At 39.7% G+C, this 21,415-nt stretch overlaps 1 protein-coding gene across 1 annotated transcript in view; it reads right to left on the bottom strand.

Annotated features, from left to right (window-relative positions):
* Positions 1-3,088: 3,088 nt before the first annotated feature.
* The window catches only part of CUL5 (cullin 5), a 79,511-nt gene continuing 61,184 nt past the window's right edge, over positions 3,089-21,415 (bottom strand). Inside the window, exons 8-11 of the mRNA XM_017855273.1 lie at positions 11,553-11,646; positions 9,273-9,403; positions 8,253-8,360; positions 3,089-3,154 (exon numbers count right to left, since the gene is read on the bottom strand). Of these exons, the coding sequence (XP_017710762.1) occupies positions 3,116-3,154; positions 8,253-8,360; positions 9,273-9,403; positions 11,553-11,646 (372 nt within the window). The 3' untranslated portion in view covers positions 3,089-3,115. The remainder of the gene's footprint in view (positions 3,155-8,252; positions 8,361-9,272; positions 9,404-11,552; positions 11,647-21,415) is intronic.

Raw genomic sequence — 21,415 nt, forward strand, 5'->3', positions numbered from 1 at the left:
AAATATAAAAGCCAAAACTATAAAACCCTTTTTTGTTGTTGTTGAGATGAAGTCTCATTCTGTCACCCAGGCTGGAGTGTAATGGCATGATCTCAGCTCACTGCAACCTCCGCCTCCCAGATTCCGACGATTCTCCTGTCTCAGCCTCCCAAATAGCTGGGATTACAGGCATGAGCTACCACACCTGGCTAATTTTTTGTATTTTTAGTAGAGACACGGTTTCACCATCTTGGCCAGGCTGGTCTTGAACTCCTGACCTCAAGTGATCCACCTACTTTGGCCTCCCAAAGTTCTGGGATTACAGGTGTGAGCCACTGTGCCCGGCCCTATAAAACTCTTAAAAAAAAAAAAAGGTAACAATAAATCTTCATGATCTAAATATGAAACCAAAAGCAAAAGCAACAAAAGAAAAAAATAGGTAAACTGAACTTAATCAAAATTAAAAGCTTTTGTGCATCAAAGGACAGTATCAAGAAAATGAAAAGACAACTTACAAAATGGGAAAAAATATTAGCAAATCATATATCTGATACGGATCTAGTACCAGAATATATAAAGAACTCTTACAACTCAGCAACAAAGACAAAGAATCCAACTAAAAATGGGCAAAAGGGCCAGGCACGGTGGCTCATGCCTGTCATCTCAGCACTTTGGGATGCCGAGGCGGGCAAATCACAAGGTCAAGAGATCGAGACCATCCTGGCCAACATGGTGAAACTCCATCTCTACCAAAAATACAAAAATTAGCTGGGCATGGTGGCACACGCCTGTAGTCCCAGCTACTCGGGAGGCTGAGGCAGGAGAATCACTTGAACCCAGGAGGCGGAGGTTGCAGTGAGACAAGATCACACCACTGCACTCTAGTCTGGCGACAGAACAAGCCTCCATCTCAAACAACCCCCCCCCCCAAAAAAAAAAAGGGCAAAAGGCCTGGGTATGGTAGCTCATGCCTGTAAGCTCAACACTTTGGGAGACTGAGGCAGGAGGTTCTCTTGAGGCCAGGAGTTCGAGACCAGCCTGAGCAACATAGCAAGCCCTCATCTCTGAAAGAAATTAGTCAGGTATGGTGGTGTGTGCCTGTAGTCCCAGCTACTCAGGAGGCTGAACCAGGACTGCTTAGGCCCAGGAGGTGGAGGCTGCAGTGAGCTATGATGACTCTTCATAAGGGAAAATATAGGAATCCCCCCTACCAAAAAAAAAAAGATGAAAAATTGCTGAACATCAAGAGTCATGAGGGAGATGAGAATGAAAACATTAAGAATACCACTACATACATCCCAGATGACTCAAGTTAAAAGAACATGAAACAATGGTAAGAATGAGGATCAGCTGGTACTCTTATACTCTATTGGTGGAAGAATAAAACAGAATAACCACTTCAGAAAGCAAACTACTGTTACATGCCAAAACATAAAAGAATTTCAAAAACACAATGCTGAATGAAAGAAGTTTTACACAAAAAGTACACAATGTATGATCTCATTTATACAAAGTCCTAGATTAGGTAAAACTAATCTATATTGAGGGAATTAATCAGGACAGCAGATGCCTCTGGAAGGAGGTGGGGTGGGACTGAATGGGGATAGACATGAGGTAATTTTGTACAATGATAAAGACATCATACACATTAATAGGGGTATAGGCATTTGTCAAATCTGACTCAAATGTACACTTAAGATTTATGCAAGGGACTGTATATAAATTTTACCTAAAAACATAAATATCAAATTCAATAAATGACTGCATGCTGAAGTATTTAGGGACTAAAGGTTACTGATGCCTGCAACCTCTTTAGAAACACACCTAAAAAGTTGACTGATGGATGTATACAGGGAGATACACACTTGATAAAGCAACTACAGTAACTCTATTGTAAGTTTGAACATTTTCATTAAAAAAGTGCTTGGGACTGGGTGCGGTGGCTCATGCCTGTAATCCCAGCACTTTGGGAGGCTGAGGTGGGAGGATCACTTGAGGTCAGGAGTTTGAGACCAGCCTGGCCAATATGGCAAAACCCTGTCTCCACTAAAAATACAAAAAAAATCAGCCGGACATGGTGGCGTGTGCCTATAATCCCAGCTATTCGGGAGGCGGAGGCAGAAGAATTGTTTGAATCCATGAGGTAAAGGTTGCAGTGAGCTGAGGTTGCACCACTGCACTCCAGCCTGGGTGACAGAGTGAGACCCTGCCTCAAATAAATAAATAAAATAAATAAATAGATAAATAATACAAAAAATGCTTGGGTGAAAGAGAATGAAGAAGATCTATCTACTCATGTGAAGAGATGGTCGAGACGCAGTGCTATGTTTCACATATTTCACAGTTTATAAAAGAGAACATAATATATGCCCTTCTAAAATATGTCAGTATTATAATATGGTATGACTCAGATGTCTTCCGTTGTAATATTACTCAAGCAACATACACTGCTCAAAAAAGACAAAATGAAAACACTAAATGAAAAATACCTGATTACTTTTCCTTGTTAAGAAACACGATTTTCAGTATTTTCAAATATTTTAGCATTATATATAAAATTTCTTTAAAATGGTAATTCTTAGTTAGAAGTACATCAAAAGATTTTTTTCGATTAACCTTTATTGCTATTTGGTACTACTCTGAAAGTGCTATAACTAGCTTAGATTTCAGTTGTCAGATTTTCTATAAGCTATGCTTAGCACAGGCATATTCATCTTACCAATTACAGAACAATTTTTTAAAATGCTAATAGGAAAATTTACATTAAAACTGAGTTCTTTTTATATCATTATGGTAAATTGAGTCATTTTCTATGCTTCCATGGGGTAATAGAATACTTTTAGTGACTAATGAGGAAAAAGAAGTATTAGATCCTAAAAGATTAGGAATATTTTTTTTTACACTTGAAAAAAATTAAAGTCAATTTTTGTATTGAAATAATTTAATAAAAAATTGTAAATGAAACTTTAACAGCCAAAAAGCAGCAAAGTTACAAAACTAACAATAAACAAAAACAAACCCTAACAAGGGTACTTTGCATACCAGTTATCCCCTATTACACTAAAGAAAATTTAAGTATTTTTAAAGGTATGCGCTTTTAAAAAACTTACCCTTCTGCTCAAAGGGTAATTCAAGTTTAAATATAGGTAGCATCATTAACAACTGCTTTATATGCCTGCAAAAATAATTTGGAATAAAATATTTTTAATTTATAAAATATACAGATAAATTTTTATACATCCCAAAACACATAAAAATATGTTAGTTTTTATTTCTAATGGTATATCTGACCAAACAATTTGCCTAGTCAAAGACTTTAGCAAGTTCTTTGTCATATCATAATTATCAATATTCTCAAGTGAGGCTTTTTTTTTTTCTTCTGAGATGAAGTCTCACTCTGTCAACCAGGCTGGAGTACAGTGGCTGGAGTGCAGTGGCGCAATCTCCACTCACTGCAACCTCCGCCTCCTGGATTCAAGCGATTCTCCTGCCTCAGCCTCCCGAGTAGCTGGGATTACAGGTGCCCACCACTACGCCTGGCTAACTTGTATTTTTAGTAGAGATGGAGTTTCACCATGTTGGCCAGGCTGGTCTCAAACTCCTGACCTCAGGTGATCTGCCTGCCTTGGCCTCCAAAGTGCTGGGATTACAGGGGTTAGCCACCATGCCTACCCTCAAGTGAGATCTTCTTCCTTTTTTTTTTTTTTTTTTTTTTTGGAGACAGAGTTTCACTCTTGTTGCCCAGGCTGGAGTGCAGTGGTACTGATCTCAGCTCACTGCAACCACCGCCTCCCAGGTTCAAGTGATTCTCCTGCCTCAGCCTCCTGAGTAGCTGGAATTACAGGTGCGCACCACTGTGCCCGGCTAATTTTGGTATTTTTAGTACAGACAGGGTTTCACCATGTTGGCTAGGCTGGTCTTGAACTCCTGACCTAAAGTGATTCACCCGTCTCAGCCTCTCAAAGTGCTGGATTACAGGCGTGAGCCACCACACCCAGCCTGCACACGAGGTTCTTGTTAAAGTCACTTGCAATTCCATGTTGCTGAAGACAATGGTTAATCTCCATCTTATTTGATTCATTACCAGCATTTTAAAACAGTGGATCACACCCTCCTCCTGAAAGTACTTTTTTTCACTTGCCTTCTAGCACATAACATTCTCCTGGTCATTCCTCCCTTCTCATGAAAGATGACTCCTTATTTTTCTAACAATGAAATATCAGAATTCCCTAGGCCAATCCTTGGACCTGTCCTCTTTTCTATCTCCACTCATTATTTTGGTGATTACAGCCTGTGTCAGTGCTTTAAAAGCCATTTATATGCTGAAGCTGTCAAACATATTTTTCCAGCTCCATTCTCTCTCTAAAGCTCCAGACTCAACATTACCACAAGGATGTTTAACAGATATTTCAAAGTTAACTTATTCAAAACTGAGTTTCTGATCTCTCTGCAACAATCTCTCCAAAACCTATTTCTCTTACAGTCTTCCTTATCGCAGTGAACATATCCTTCTAATTGATCAGAACACGAATCTGAGTGTCATCCCTGACTAGTCTCTATCACATTCTACATCTGATTCAATAGCAAATCCTGAATAGTCTATCTTCATAACATAATCATAATCCCAGCAATCCCTCTTCTAGGCATATACTCAAAGGAAATGAAATCACCACTTCACAAAGATAACTGCACTCCCACATTCACTGCATTACTCACAATAGCCAAAATATGGACACAACCTTAGTGTCCATCAGTGGATAAAGAAACTGGTACATATATACTACGGAAGCCTGGAAGACCTTATGCTAAGTGAACTAAGCCAGACACAGGAAGAAAAATACTGCATGATCTCACTTATACGTAGAACCTAAAAAAAATTCAAATACACAGTGAGAGGAACGAAAGAGTAGTACCAGAGGTAAAATGGGTGGGAAAGAAACAAGGAAATGTAGGTCAAATGATACAAAGTAGCAGATACACAGGATTAAAAAAGTCTAGAGAGCTGATGTACAGCATGAGAACTACAGATAGTAAAATTATACTGGGCTGGGCATGGTGGCTCATGCCTGTAATCCTAGCACTTTGGGAGGCTGTGGTGGATGGATCGCTTGAGCCCAGGAGTTCAAGACCAGCCTGGACAACATAATTGAGAACTCATCTCTACAAAAAAAATTACAAATTAGCCAAACATAGTGGTGCATGCCTGTAGTCCCAGCTACCCCGGAGGCTGAGGTGGGAAGATCACCTGAGCCCAGAGGGGTCAAAGCTCAGTGAGCCATGTTGTGCCACTGCACTCTCTCCAGCCTGGGTGACAGAGCAAGAGTCTGTCTCAAAATAAATACATAAATAAAACAAAACAAATTAAAATTATATTGTATATTGGATTCATGCTAAGTAAGTAGACTTTGGGTGCTCTTGCCACAAAAACAAAACAAAACAGGAAAATGGGTAACTATGTGAGATGATGGATATGTTTATTTCCTTCACCAGTGAGATGACAGGACTGAGACAGCATCAGTGTGGGTGAAGAGTTCTCAAAGAACATGATTTAAAGGGAAAGCGGGCCAGGGTGATGGCTCACGTCTATAGTCCCAGAACTCTGGAAGGCCAACGCAGGAGTTCAAGACCAGCCCGAACAACATAGCTAGATGTTGTCTCTACAGAAAAGCTCTAAAAACCTAGCCAGGTGTGGTTGTGTGTGCTCACAGTCCCAGAAACTCAGATGGCTAAGCGGGAGGATTGCTTGAGCCCAGGAGTTCAAGGCTGCGGTCAGCTATGATTGCACCACTGCACTCCAGCCTGGGCGACAGAGCAAACCTCCCTGACAAGTCACTTCTAAAGCCTGTTGTCATTTTTATTTTCCAATTCCAAGCCACATACCTGGTGGAGGAGATGCTGTCAAACCTTCCCACATCCCTTAGACTTTTCCCACTATTAGTATCTGCACGTGCACCCAAAGGTGTTTTTTGTAAAACTGCAGAAATATGTGTTGCCTATGCAAATGGCAGGCAGGAAATTTCAAGAACTCAACACTTGACAGGTGAGGTAATTTTAAGCAGTGTTTTTACTAAGTTTCCTTGCAGAATTAAGTTCAAGTAGCTCACTGTAGAGCTGACTTAATAGTACGCCACACTATCATCCCTGCATTTCCCAAATAAGCTACTTGCATTAAAAAAAAAAAAAAAAAAGAATTATCGAACTACTTTTGACCACCTCTACCATCACTCTGGGACAAGCCTCCATCATCATTTAATTGAATTATTTAAGTAAGTTCTTAACTGGTATTCTTCCTTCTTTCTTCCCTTCAGTCTATTTTTTGCAACAGTCAGAGCGATCCTGTTAATACATAAATCACATCCTACCATTCTGTTTAAAATTTTTAAATGATTTCCCATCCTACTCACAGTAAAAACTAACTCCTTACCATGGCTCAGTCTTATATGATCTGGCTTCTTATGAAGCCTTTGCAGGCTACTCAATTTAAGACTTCATAGCACCCCACCATTTCTATACTCCCTTAACTCCTTTCCTACTTTACCTACTTATTTATTTGTTTTATTTTATTTATTTATTTTTTGAGATGGAGTTTTGCTCTTGTTGCCCAAGCTGAAGTGCAATGGCACAATCTCAGCTCACCACAACTTCCACCTCCAGGGTTCAAGCAATTCTCCTGCCTCAGCCTCCTGAGTAGCTGGAATTAACAGGCATGTGCCACCACGCCCAGCTAATTTTCATATTTTAGTAGAGACGGGGTTTCTCCATGTTGGTCAGGCTGATCTCGAACTCCTCACCTCTGGTGATCCGCCCGCCTTGGCCTCCCAAAGTGCTGGGATTACAGGCGTGAGCCACCACGCCCAGCCTATTTGTTTGTTTTAAAATAGACAAAAGAGGCTGGGCACAGTGGCTCAGGCCTGTAATCCCAGCACTTTGGGATGCCGAGGTGGGCCGATCACCTGAGGTCAGGAGTTTGAGACCAGCCTGGCCAACACAGTGAAACCCCGCCTCTAGTAAATATACAAAATTAGCCGGGCATGGTGGTGGGTGCCTGTAATCCCAGCTACACGAGAGGCTGAGGCAGGAGAATCGTTTGAACCCAGGAGGTGGAAGTTGCAGTGAACCAAGATCACGCCATTGCACTCAAGCCTGGGCAACAAGAGTGAAACTCAATCTCAAAAAANGAACTCCTCACCTCTGGTGATCCGCCCGCCTTGGCCTCCCAAAGTGCTGGGATTACAGGCGTGAGCCACCACGCCCAGCCTATTTGTTTGTTTTAAAATAGACAAAAAGAGGCTGGGCACAGTGGCTCAGGCCTGTAATCCCAGCACTTTGGGATGCCGAGGTGGGCCGATCACCTGAGGTCAGGAGTTTGAGACCAGCCTGGCCAACACAGTGAAACCCCGCCTCTAGTAAATATACAAAAATTAGCCGGGCATGGTGGTGGGTGCCTGTAATCCCAGCTACACGAGAGGCTGAGGCAGGAGAATCGTTTGAACCCAGGAGGTGGAAGTTGCAGTGAACCAAGATCACGCCATTGCACTCAAGCCTGGGCAACAAGAGTGAAACTCAATCTCAAAAAAAAAAAAAAAAAAAAAAAAAATTAAAATAGACAAAAAGAGTGAGAAAAAAATCCTACTGGAGAAAGTTGTTTTTTTAGAATCATTCAGACTTGGGAAGTAATGAAAGGTAGCCAAAGAAGAGAAAAACTAGCTGCAATTTCTTCTTATAGGTTTATTACACTAAAAAAGATAAAACGCTAAGGACAGTATGGTGTTTCATTATCATTATCCTATACTAATAAGGATGGAAAAAGATGGTATGCAATACAAATGCTTCCCTGGGAAACAAGGATAAGTATAACGTAACTCTTGAAGGAGCCCCATGAAAGGATGGAGGATGGAGGAATCAACTCTGCTTGTGATGAGCTATGGAGCGAGGCAGGATATCAAGGAAGCTCCAGGGGAAGTATTCTTTGAGCTGGGTCTTAATGGAAGGATGAATAGGAATTCAATAGATCAGTAATATTCAAAAACAGAAAATATTCTTGGAAAATGAGAAAAAAGCAACTTTCTAATAAATTCTAATTCACAAGGCTATCAAATGCTTAACGAATGCTTACAAACAAAACAAATACAGTTGTTCTCCACTGATGAAAAATAACAGTTGCTAGATTAAGTTTATAATTAATAGCAAAATAATACAAATTGATTATTAGAAGTAAATTATGAGGGTAAAACTTTTAAAACAGTGTTTTTTATATATACAGGAATATATACCTTATCTCTTGCAGTAAGAAATCGTGGATCATCTTGAAAAGCTTCTTTGACGAGTTTACTAAATCTATTAAATAGTGTAAGTAACTGCTCAACATATTTCTCAGAGTCCTAGAAACAAAAGTTTTATATTAAGTTTTAAAAGAAAAGAACACCAAAAAAATGAGAAAATATAAACATAATTTTAATAAAACTCATTTAAAACTGGGGATATTTTTTCTTAAAAATAAAACTAAAAGGTGGTCCAATATTACTGTTTTGCCACTTCTTTTTTTTTCTTTCTCCTTTGTGTTTTTTTTGAGATGCAGTCTGCTCTGTCGCCCAGGCTGGAGTACAGGGGCGCCATCTCGGCTCACTGCAAGCTCTGCCTCCAGGGTTCACGCCATTCTCCTACCTCAGCCTCCCGAGTAGCTAGGTCTACAGGCGTCCAGCCACCACGCCTGGTTTTTTTTTGTATTTTTAGTAGAGACGGGGGTTTCACCATGTTAGCCAGGATGGTCTCGATCTCTTGACCTTGTGATCTGCCTGCTTCGGCCTCCCAAAGTGCTGGGATTACAGGCGTGAGCCACCACGCCCGGCCCCCTGTTTTACTGAGAAAATAGTATCAATTTTCAATTCTGCATTTTTAAAAATTTAATGTTCTTATTTGTAATCAACACATAACTGTACATATTATGAGGTACAATGTTATATTTCAATGCATGTATATACAGTATAATGATCAAATTGAGGTAACTACCATATCCATCACTTCAAACATTTATAATTTCTTTGTGGTAACAACATAAAAAATCTCTTCTAACTTTCTTGAAATATACACTACATTGCTACTTGCTACAGCTATCCTGCTGGGTCACAGAACACCAAAACTTATTCTTCCTATTGAACTATAACTTTATACCCCACTAACCAACCTCTTCTGGTCCCCCAACCCCCAGCCTCTGGTAACCACTTACTATACAATCCTGCATTTAAAAAATAGCCTTGATATATATCTATCATTGCCATTAAAAAAAAACTTACAGTAGTAATAGTTTCAGCAGCTGCTACCATATCTGCCAGGCCAGCACTAATGATATGTTCCTCCAAGTCTTTCAACATTGGCTCTATACCATTAGGAACTTTGTCCATCAATGAAAACATTAAATGTAACTCTGGAAGGACAGAACACATTCATGTAATCATTTCATTTACTAGAATAAGAATTTAGAGAAACATTAGTTAAAAGTTTGTAATGTTAACAGTATTCTGTGGATACAATGTAATTAGGAGTCGTTTTTTTTTTTTTGTTGCTGTTTTCGTTTTTGAAATAGGGTCCCACTCTGTCACCCAAGCTGGGTACAGTGGTTCGATCGTGGCTCACCACGGCCTCGACCTCTTGGGCCCAAGCAATCCTCCCACCTCAGCCTCCTGAGTAGCTGGGACCACTGGCTAATGTTTTTTGTAATTTTGTAGAGATAGCATCTCCCAATGTTGTCTAAGCTGGTCTCAAACTTCAGGGCTCACACAATCCTCTCACCTTGGTCTCTCAAAGTGCTGGGATCATAGGTGTGAGCCACTGCACTTGGTCTAAAAATTACATTTAAAAAAAAATCAAATTAAAAGTGATCAGACTGGGCGTGGTGGTTCACACTTTAATTCCAGCACTTCGGGAGGCCAAGGTGGGAAGATCATTTGAGCCCAGGAGTTAAAAAGACCAGCCAGGGCAACATGGCAAAACCCATCGCAACACACACACACACACACACACACACACACACAAACAAAACAAACAAAATATTAGCTCGGTGTGGTGGTGCATGTCTTTGATCCCAGATACTTGGGAGGCTGAAGTGTGAGGACTGCCTGAGCCCAGGAGGCTGTGGCTGCGGTGAGCCATGATTGCACCATTGCACTCAGACTGGGTGACAGGGCAAGACAGTCTCAAAAAATAAAAATAAAAAAAGTGATCAAATACTGCAAAACCCAACTCCTTTCTTTAAAAGCTCATTTAGCCAGACGCAGGGGACATCAGCCTGGGCAACATGGTGAGGCTCTGACTCTATAAAAAATACAAAAATTAGCCAGACATGGTGGTACACGGCTGCAGTCCCAGTTACTCAGGAGGCTGGGAGGTGGGAGGATCACTTGAGCCCAGGAGGTCAAGGCTATAGCGAGTTGTGATCGTGCCACAGCATTCCAGCTTGGGCAACACGGCGAGACCCAGTCTCAAAAGAAAAGGTGAGTCATTCGATTTTCAATGCAAAGGAATATTTATTTACACACAAGATTAGTATATTTCATAAGGTAGATGTAATATTAAATATACAGCCACATCATCAAAAGGTAAAAAATAACATGAGTAATAATTATGAAAGCAACTGTATTAGAGATTAGAATATAAAACTGTATCCATAAAGAATTTTCAATTTACAAAGCACTTTTCATGTTATGCCATTTTATTGACCTTCACAAAACCCTAACTCACGGTACTGATTACCACTAAAAAAAACCTTTTGAAAAAAGTGCAACATAGATCAGACATAACTCTAATTAGACTGGCACAAAGAATACAAGTATTTTGTTTATGCCAATAAAGCAGCTTGCTAAAATACTACTGAATTACTCCTAAAAAGTGTATGAACTTAAGTGAATTGAAATATGTACTTTAAATGTAACTAGAGATTAAATAGGACGACCTTGCAGTTAAATACAATAAAATCTGGAAACTCAGCAGAAGTTATTTAAAAAACAAAAGCAAAAAAAATGTTAAAAGCAGTTTTACCGCAGTAGTAGGTATATGTGCAATTTTTGTTTCTTTAGTTTGTTATATACTTGCTACCTCTCAAAACATATCTTTTAAGAAAACATTGAAGCAATAAAAAAATCCTTTAGAAATCGTAAAAGTATTTTGGGGATAGAGATGAAGACTATTAACATGGAGTGTTTTATTACTTTCTAAAAAGATTCATCACAAGGTTGCACACAAAAGTCAAATACCTGGTTCTAATCTATAACATATGTTTCCAGTTTAAGTTGGCCTTTAAAAGCAGTGTCTTGCTTTTCAGAAAAAAGTAGAAATTCACCATACACATAGACAGATGTCGATAGCTAAGAGGGAAAATGTTTAAAATTTAAGTTTATATACTCTTTAGCAGTGCCTCTGTGTTAAATATTTTATCTATTTCCTTAAGTACAGTTCACTCTAACAGTTCCACATATACCTATGTGGAAAAGAATTATCTAAGAGCAACTTACTAAGTGATTTGTTTCAAAGATACCCTCTTAGAAGATTATGATAACTTTATGTGATGTTTTACCTACTTTCAGTTTCATTTCTCTTGATCATGCCTTGGCACTCAGCTAAGATAGTCTCTTTAAATGATGTCACCAGGGCATTTACACAGCATTCCATGAGCTGAAATATATCAAAAATTAGTCAAGGCTACTATATAGGCTGTATAGCACAAATCTATTTCAAATCACAAAATAAAACAATATTGTCCAATAGAAAAAAATAATTATACTGAAAGTAGATTTCACTTACCTTTACTACAGGATTATTGAAGATGGATATGCTATACTAGTTTACCAAAGTATATTTTCCCCTAAAGAAAAAACTATAGAACTAGACTCTCTTTAGACATTTTAACAAAAGTCCTCAAGGAGAGGAGAGAAAAATATACAAGATAAAAATATACAAACCCAAACTTTGATTAACTCTTCCTGTCTGGAGAGAACTTGTTTTAGAATTAGGTTATAAAATTCTAGAAGTGTGAATACATTCATTCAACAAACCATTATTGGATGCCTACTACATGCAGGCACCAAAGAAGTATTTAGGAGACAAGAATAAGCTATAATTCCTGGCCGGGCGCGGTGGCTCAAGCCTGTAATCCCAGCACTTTGGGAGGCCGAGACGGGCAGATCACGAGGTCAGGAGATCGAGACCATCCTGGCTAACACGGTGAAACCCCGTCTCTACTAAAAAAAATACAAAAAAACTAGCCAGGCGAGGTGGCGGGCGCCTGTAGTCCCAGTTACTCGGGAGGCTGAGGCAGGAGAATGGCGTAAACCCGTGAGGCGGAGCTTGCAGTGAGCTGAGATCCGGCCACTGCACTCCAGCCCGGCGACAGAGCGAGACTCCGTCTCAGAAAAAAAAAAAAAAAAGATATAATTCCTGCTCTCGAAGAGAACACTGTCTAACTGAGAGTGAGGAGGGCAGTAAACCTACACTGCTAACTAAGTATAACTCAGTTAAGTGGCATCACACACATACACAAACACACATAAAATAAAAACAAACTTAGAAACTACTTTTTTCTAGGGTAGTTAAAATGGCCTCATCCACAAGTTGATATCTAAATGGGATCCTGTAAAATAAGTATAAGCCCTAAAATGGGTTACGTATTCTAGGAATACCAGGAAGCTTAAAATGGTAGAGAAGAGATAGATAGTGGAAGAGAAGGCTACTAAACCTAGTGGTAGAAACAATAGTTACTGTGGGAATTCAAATAGGAAGAAACTGATGAAGGCTAGACGATCTGAGCTACTTTATTACAATTTTATTATAACATGAGTTAAAAGAATCCTTATAGGATTTTGGGTAAGTAGAAGAAAACATTGCTAAAATGAATCCATGAAAATAAAGTAACAGAATGAGTTATATGAATAAGAAAATATTTCTTATTGGAGTAGAGTGACTCTTGCTGAACCATATTAAGTTAGAAAAATAGGTTAGGGTCAAATTATGAAGGTTCTTAAAAATCAGGGGTATGAAATAATGATACTCTGGGGTTTTTTTTGGTTTTTGAGAAGGACTCTCACTCTGTCACCCAGGCTGGAGTACAGTGGCATGATCTTGGTTCATTGCAAGCCCCGCCTCCCAGGTTCACGCCACTCTCCCATCTCAGCCTCCGGAGAAGCTGGGACAACAGGCGCCTATCACCACACCCTGCTAAATCTGTTTTTGTATTTTTAGTAGAGACGGGGTTTCATCGTGTTAGCCAGGATAGTCTCAATCTCCTGACCTTGTGATCAGCCTGCCTCAGCCTCCCAAAGTGCTGAGATTACAGGCATGAGCCACCATGCCCGACCAGTACTCCAGTTTTTGAATAGAAAAGTAAAACAATGAAAGTGATGTTTACGAAAGATTATCCTGAATTCACAAAAGAATAAATACAAATGGTCAGTAATAAGAATAAATATGCAGGCCAGGCTGGGCAACACAGTGAGACCCTCTTTCTAAAAAAATAATAATAAAACATAGAGGAGTGGAGCAAGATGGCCAAATAGAAGCCTCCACCGATCATTCCTCCTGCAGGAACACCAAATTTAACAACTATCTACACACACAAAAACACCTTCATAAGAACCAAAAATCAGGTGAGCAGTCATAGCACACAGTTTTAACTTCATACCACTGAAAGAGGCACTGAAGAGGGTAGGAAAGATAGTCTTGAATCGCCAGTGCTACCCCTCCCTCATCCCCCAGCACCATCCGTATGGCACCGAGAATCTGTGTGCTTGGGAGAGGGAGACAGCAGCGACTGTGAGATATTGCATTGAATTCACTGCCACCCTTTCATAGCAGAAAGCAAAAGTAGGCTGAACTCAGCTGACACATGCCCATGGAGGGAGCATTTAGACCAGCCCTAGACAGAGGGGAATCGCCCATTCCAGCAGTGAGGACTTGAGTTCTAGCAAGCCTCACACTGTAGGCTAAAGGGCTCTGGGGCTCCAAATAAACTTGAAAGGCAGTCTAGGCCACAAGGACTGTCTGTACCTTCTAGGCAAACCCTAGGGCTGAGATGGGCTCAGATGCATACAACTTACTGAGACACCAGCCAGTGCAGTTAAGGGAGTGCTTGTACCACCCCTCCCCCAACCCCAGGCAGCACAGCTTGCAACTTCAAAAGAGACCCCTTCCTTCTGCTTGAGGAGAGGAGAGGGAAGAGTAAAGAGAATTTTGTCTTACATCTTGGATACCAGCTCAGCCATAGTAGCATAGGGTATTGGTCAGAATCATTCCAGGTCCTAGCTCCCAGACAACATTTCTAGACACACCCTGGGACAGAAGGGGGAACCTGCTGGCTTGAAGGGGACAATCTAATCCTGGTAGGATCCATCACCGCTGACTAAGGAGCCCTTGGGCCCTAAATAACCAGCAGCAACAACCAGGTAGTATGCCATGGGCCTTGGGTGAACCTTTGAGACATGCTGGCTTCAGGTGAGACCTAGCACATTCCCAGTTGTGATGGCTATGGTGACACACTCCTTTTGCTTGAGAAAAGCAGAGGCAAAAATAAAGGGGACTTCGTCTTGCATCTTAGGTAACAGCTCAGCCACAGGAGTGTAGAGCACCAGGTGGGCTCTCGGGCTTCCTGATTCCAGGTCTTGGCTCTTGGATGGCATTTCTGGACCTGCCCTGGACCAGGGAGGTGCCACTGCCCTGAAGGGTTAGTCCCGGGCCAGGCACCATCCATCACAAGCTGACTGAAGAGCAGTACTAAGAGCGAAGTTGACAGCTATAAGCACTTACATCAAAAAAGGAGAAAAACTTTAGGTGAACAATCTAATGATTAATCTTAAAGAATTAAAACAGTAAGAGGAAACCAAACCCAAAAGTAGTAGGAGAAATAATGAAGACCAGACAATAAATAAATGAAATTAAAATAAAGAATATAAAAGATCAACAAAACAAAAAGTTAGTTTCTTGGAAAGATAAACAAAAAAATCAACAAACCTTTGGCCAGACTAAGAAAAAAAGAGAGAAGATCCAAAGAAATAAAATCAGAGATGAAAAAGGAGACATTACAACTGATACTACAGAAATTCAAGGGATCACTAGTGTCTACTATTAGGAAAGGTATGTATGACAATAAATTGGAAGATGTAGAAGAAATGAGTGAATTCCTAGACACACCCAGCCTACCAAGATTGAACCATGAAGAAACCCAAAACTTGAATAGATCAATAATAATGAGATAGAAGCCATAATAAAATTTCTCCCAACAAAAAAAAGCCTGGCACTTGATGGCTTCACTGCTGAATCCTACCAAATATTTAAAGTAGAACTAGTATCAATTCTACTCAAACTGTTCTGAAAATAGAGGAGGGAATACTTCCAAACTCATTCTATGAGGCCAGTATTGCCCTGATACCAAAAGCAGACAAAGACACATTTAAAAAAGAAAACTACAGGCCAATATCACTGATGAATACTGATGCAAAAATCCTCAACAAAGTACTAGCAAACCAAATTTTGTTTTGTTTTGTTTTCTGAGACAGAGTTTCACTCTGTTGCCCAGGCTAGAGTGCAGTGGCATTATCTTGACTCACTGCAAGCTCCACCTCCCAAGTTCAAGTGACTCTCCTGCCTTAGCCTCCGAGTGGCTGGGATTACAGGCACCTCACACCTTGCCTGCTAATTTTTGTATTTTTTTCAGTAGAGATGGGGTTTCACCATGTTGGCCAGGCTGGTCTCGAACTTCTGACCTCAAGTGATCCACCCGCCTTGGCCTCCCAATGTGCTGGGATTACAGGCATGAGCCACTGAGCCCAGCCTAGCGAACCAAATTTAGTAACACATTAAAAAAAATCATCATGATCAAGTGGGATTTATCCCCGGATGCAAGGATGATTCAACATACACAAATTGATCAATGTGATACATCATATCAACAGAATGGCAGACAAAAACCATATGTTCATTTCAATTGATGTTGAAAAAGCATCTGATAAAACTCAACATTCCTGCATGATACAAACCCTCAAAACACTGGGTATAGAATGAACATACCTCAGCATAATAAAAGCCACATATGAGAGACCCATAGCTAGTATCATACTGAATGGAGAAAAACTATAAACCTTTCCTCTAAGATTTGAAACATGACAAGGATGCCCACTATCACTAATTTTATTCAAAATAATACTGGAAGTTGTAGCTAGAGGAATCAGACAAGAGAAAGAAAGAGCATCCAAACTGGAAAGGAAGATGTCAAACTACCCTTGTTTGCAGATGATATTACCTACAATGAGACCTCATCTCATCCCAGTTAAAGTAGCTTTTATCTATAAGACAGGCAATAACAAATATTGGTGAGGATGTGGAGAAAAGGGAACGCTAGTATAATGATGGTGAGAATGTAAATTAGTACAAGCACTATGGAGCAGTTTGGAGGTTCCTCAAAAAACTAATACAGAGCTACCTTATGATCCAGCAATCCCACTGCTGGCTATATACCAAAAAGAAAGGAAATGAGCACATGGAAGAGATATGTGCACTCCCACGTTTATTGCGGCACTATTTATAATCAAGATCTGGAAGCAATCTTACTGTCCATCAACAAATAGAGAATGAAAATGTAAATAAACACAATGGAGTACTATTCAGCCATAAAAAAAGAATGAGATCCTGTCATTTGCAACAACACGGATGAAACTGGAAAACACTGTGTTAGGTGAAATAAACCAGGCACAGAAAGACAAATTTCACACAATCTCACTCATTTGTGGGAGCTAAAAATTAAAACAATTGAACTCATGGAGATAGAGAGTAAAGGATAGTTACCAGATGCTGGGTAGGGTAGTGAGGTGGTGGTGGGGAAATAGGGACGGTTAATGGGTACAAAAACAGGATGAATAGTCGGGCGCAGCGGCTCAAACCTGTAATCCCCGCACCTTGGGAGGCTGAGCCAGGTGGATCGCCTGAGGTCAGGAATTCGAGAGCAGCCTGACCAACACGGAGAAACCCCATCTCTACTAAAAATACAAAATTAGCCAGGCATGGTGGTGCATGCCTGCAATCCCAGCTACTTGGGAGGCTGAGGCAGGAGAATCACTTGAACCTGGGAGGTGGAGGTTGAGGTGAGGCGAGATCACACCATAGCACTCCAGCCTGGGTGGGCAACAAGAGCAAAACTCTGTCTCAAAAAAAAAAAAAAAAAACAGGATGAATAAAACATAGTATTTGATAACATAACAGGGTGACTCTAGTAAAAAATAATTTAATTGTACATTTAAAAATAACTAAAAGAATTGGATTGTCTATAACACAAGGATAAATGCTTGAGGTGATGGATACCATTTACCCTGATGTGATTATCATGTGTTGCATGCCCGTAACAAAATGTCTCATGATGTAACCACCAGGCCTGACATTGCATCATGTGGGTCATCAGGCCTCCTCACTCAGTGCCAACGTTTTGAAGATGGGCCATAAATAACATACAACTACATACCCACGTACTATGCACAGAAATAAAAAAACTATTTATATTTATAAATAAATAATTATATATTTTATGTACTTATAATTATTATTTTATAGTTATTATAAACATAATTAATGTTTAATATTATAATTATTAATATTCATTAATTTTTAAATGCACACAAAAAATATTGTAAAACCTATGATACCGGGAGATTGGTAAAGATCAACAGACAAAACTCAGATCAGCGATGATATGGATAAACAAGCACACAGTTGATGGGACTACATTCCTAAAAGTCAGTTTGGTATTTATTGTGTAGCAATTTGTAAAAGGTTCAGGGACTTTTACTTCAGCTATCTAATTTCCAGGAGATTCGATTCCAAGAGGAAGCCAAGTGTGAGAAAAGATGTGTACACAAGGATGTTAAAAAGATAGAGGTATTTAAGGATATTCCAGAAAGCACTATTTATAAGAAATAAACTATAAACAATGAAATGGTCATCATTAGAGAACCAGTTAGTAATACTACAGTGCATACAGGTTATGTTATAATATAGATTGTAATATGCTTTGGCTCTGTATCCCCACCCAAATTTCATCTTGAATTGTAATCCCCACATGTTGAGAGAGGGACCTGGTGGGAGGCGACTGGATCAGCATGGTTTTCCCTCATGCTGTTCTTGTGACAGAGAGGGAATTCTCAAAATCTGATGGTTTTAAAAGTGGCAGTTTCCCCTGCACACAAACACACTCTCTCTCTCTCCTGCCGCCATGTAAGATGTGCTCTGCCTCCCCTTCGCCTTCCGCCATGATTCAGTTTCCTGAGGACTCCCAGGCCATGTGGAACTGTGAGTCAACTAAATCTCTTTCCTTTATAAATTACCCAGTCTCAGGTAGTATCTTTACAGCAGTGTGAAAATGGACTAATACAATGTAAGTGGAGTAAAAATGAGCAACATCATAAATTTATTTTTAAACGTAGGAATGCAGGAAGGAAGGGAGGCAAAACGGGGAGGGAAATAGGGAGGAATGGAAAAGAAAGGAAAAAAGAAAAAGAAGGATCAACAAAACAAGTATGACAAAATAATGATAATTGTTGAATCTGGAGGACTGGGTATGGGGTAGGGTTCATTATAGCATTTTCTCTACTTGTGTAAATATTTTAAAACTTTCATTACAAAGCTCTTTTTAAAAATAAAGAGAACAATTATGGTATAGATTTCTATATATTAAAAAATCCTTCAGAAAATTATTTTACCTAGGCAAAAAGAAGGGAGATTGCTAGATAGAATTCTCTCCTTATTTCAAATGAGTCTTGTCCTAACAACAGAGTCAGTTTCTTAAGGACAGAAATCATGTTATTCCTCTTTTGTATTTCTTCCCATTTACCAAACTACTATATACATAGTCGATCCTAAATATATAACTTGTTATTTGAAAATACATCTTGAATGGAAAGTATAGTGATAAGCCATCTCTCTCACCTTGTATTCCCTTTCTGTCTCCTTTTGCTAGATTCCGTGAAGAAAAAAACTTTTTGCCATATGCCATCAACTCCTGTATGTTTGCCTGAGATGAGCACAACTTCTAAATCCATAGCAATCTCTCCCCAGAGGTCTGCAAGGCGAAACACTTTAACTATCAATGTGCTTGATGTTTTAACCTCCTCTATAGCAAGACTATAAACTCTTCAAAAATAATGCCTGCCATAAAACACAGCAGGCACTCCAATAAGTACCTGTTGAATGAATGAATTCACAGGTCTGGAAGATGAAAAAGATGAAAGATGAGACAGGTAGGCTACGAAACGTGGTAGATTCTTCTTCTTTTTTTTTTTTTTTTTTTTTGAGACAGTTTCGCTCTTGTTGCCCAAGCTGGAGTGCAATGGTGCCATCTCACTGCAACCTCTGCCTCCCGGGTTCAAGCGATTCTCTTGCCTCAGCCTCCCAAGTAGCTGGGATTACAGGCACGCACCACCATGCCCGGCTAATTTTTTGTATTTTTAGTAGAAACGGGGCTTCACCATGTTAGCCAGGCTGGTGTCGAACTCCTGACCTCAGGTGATCCACCTGCCTCGGCCTCCCAAAATGCTGGGATTACAGGCGTGGGCCACCGCGCCCAGCCAGATTCTTCTTTTAGTAGTATTCAATTTGCATAATTATTTCTACCTCGTTGAAATTTCATTTTAAAAAAAAAAGCATTTCTGATTTTCATTAGTTATATAGCTCTGTATAAGGAATAGTTTGCTTTGCCTCAGCTATGAAGTAAGAGTTGAAATAAAAATTATCTTCAGCTCCCCCACTTTATGATTCTACTCTATCATTACCAGGCCCTTAACCATACAAGGATATCTGTAATGTATTCAATCACTAATTTCCTGGCCTTTCTAGTTTGACTAAGATTCTTTCTGTACTATTATGATTAGTGGCACTACAAAAGTCTGGATCACCTTGCCTTTTTGAACACCAAACTTAATTTTTTTTAAATTTTAGACCTCCTCTGTGGAGAGGATACTATGCCTGACATACCGAAATACTGAAGGTTAATAAGTGCTTATTTTAATGTTAATAATTTGTAACTTGTGACCTAGTTGTCTACTCGGCTTTTTAAATCCGTTTTGCACAGATGGTAAAACAGTTTTTACTTGTCTTAGAATTAGTAAGTAGTTTTCTCTGAACCAGTGCCTAACAGTAAAAGCTATCATGCCAGGCACAGTGCTTAAATGCTTAATATATCATATTTCATTTAATTCTGCTAATACAAAAGGGTACTATTCAGTTTTTTTTTTTTTTTAAGACAGAGTCTAGCTCTGTCACCCAGGCTGGAGTGCAATGGTGTGATCTCTCCTCACTGCAACCTCCACCTCCTGGGTTCAAGCGATTCTCCTGCCTCAGCCTCCTGAGTAGCTGAGATTACAGATGCATGCCACCACACCCAGCTAATTTTTTTGTATTTTTTTTTAGTAGAGACAGGGTTTCACCATGTTGGCCAGACTGGTCTCGAACTCCTGACCTCATGATCCACCCATCTTGGCCTCCCTAAGTGCTGAGATTGCAGGCATAAGCCACTGCGCCTGGCCTATTCCATTTTATAGTTAGGAAAAGAGAGACTACAAAGGATGAATAACAACAAAATGCAGACAGCTGGTAAAATAACATCTGTGGGATTCAAATTTTCATCTAATTCCAACACGTATGACCCTAACCACTGTAATACACTCCCTCCCTATCGGTGCCCTGGTCATTCTGAAGTGATCAAGACTTACAGTACCAATTCACTTTTCTATTCCTCTATTGTATAAACAATCCATTTTATTCTAGTCTAGATAGACTAAGTCTATCTTATTATCCCCAACTAGCATACTGCCTGACACACTGTGGGTATGTAGTAAATACTACCTGAATTTCCCCAGGAAATACTAAGGTATGCAGGACTATCACCTAAAAACCAAACACAAATTTTAAGTCATCGTGGCTTAAAGCTGGGTGTGGTTGCATGCGCCTACAGCCCCAGCAACTCAGGAGGCTGAGGTGGGAAGATTACTGAAGGCCAGGAATTTGAGGATGCAGTGCACTCTGATCAAACCTGTGAATAGTCACTGCACTCCAGCCTGGGCAACATAGCGAGGCTCTGTCTCTTAAAACAAAAAAGGCATTTTGGCTCAATTTTTTTTTCTTGCTCTTTTCTTATGGTTGTTGTTACTTTTTGCTGTCAATATGCCTGTTCAGCAGCACAGCTTGGAAGCCTATTACCTTGTTTTACTAATACATTCCTGTTCATCTGCTATAGGCCCACTCAGTGATAATCAAGCTTATTAGAATTGTATGTAAAATCAGATCTAAGTAGGGTCTAAGTGGCTCTCCTATAAGTAAAAATAAAACTGTAAGAGTAGGGCTTCAGACATCTAATGCAACACTTAACTGCTCAGAACTCTTGGACTAATTTTTTTTTTTTTTTTTTTTTTTT

Source organism: Rhinopithecus bieti, unplaced genomic scaffold (assembly GCF_001698545.2).
Source record: "Rhinopithecus bieti isolate Rb0 unplaced genomic scaffold, ASM169854v2 scaffold_39705, whole genome shotgun sequence".
NCBI lineage: Eukaryota > Metazoa > Chordata > Mammalia > Primates > Cercopithecidae > Rhinopithecus > Rhinopithecus bieti.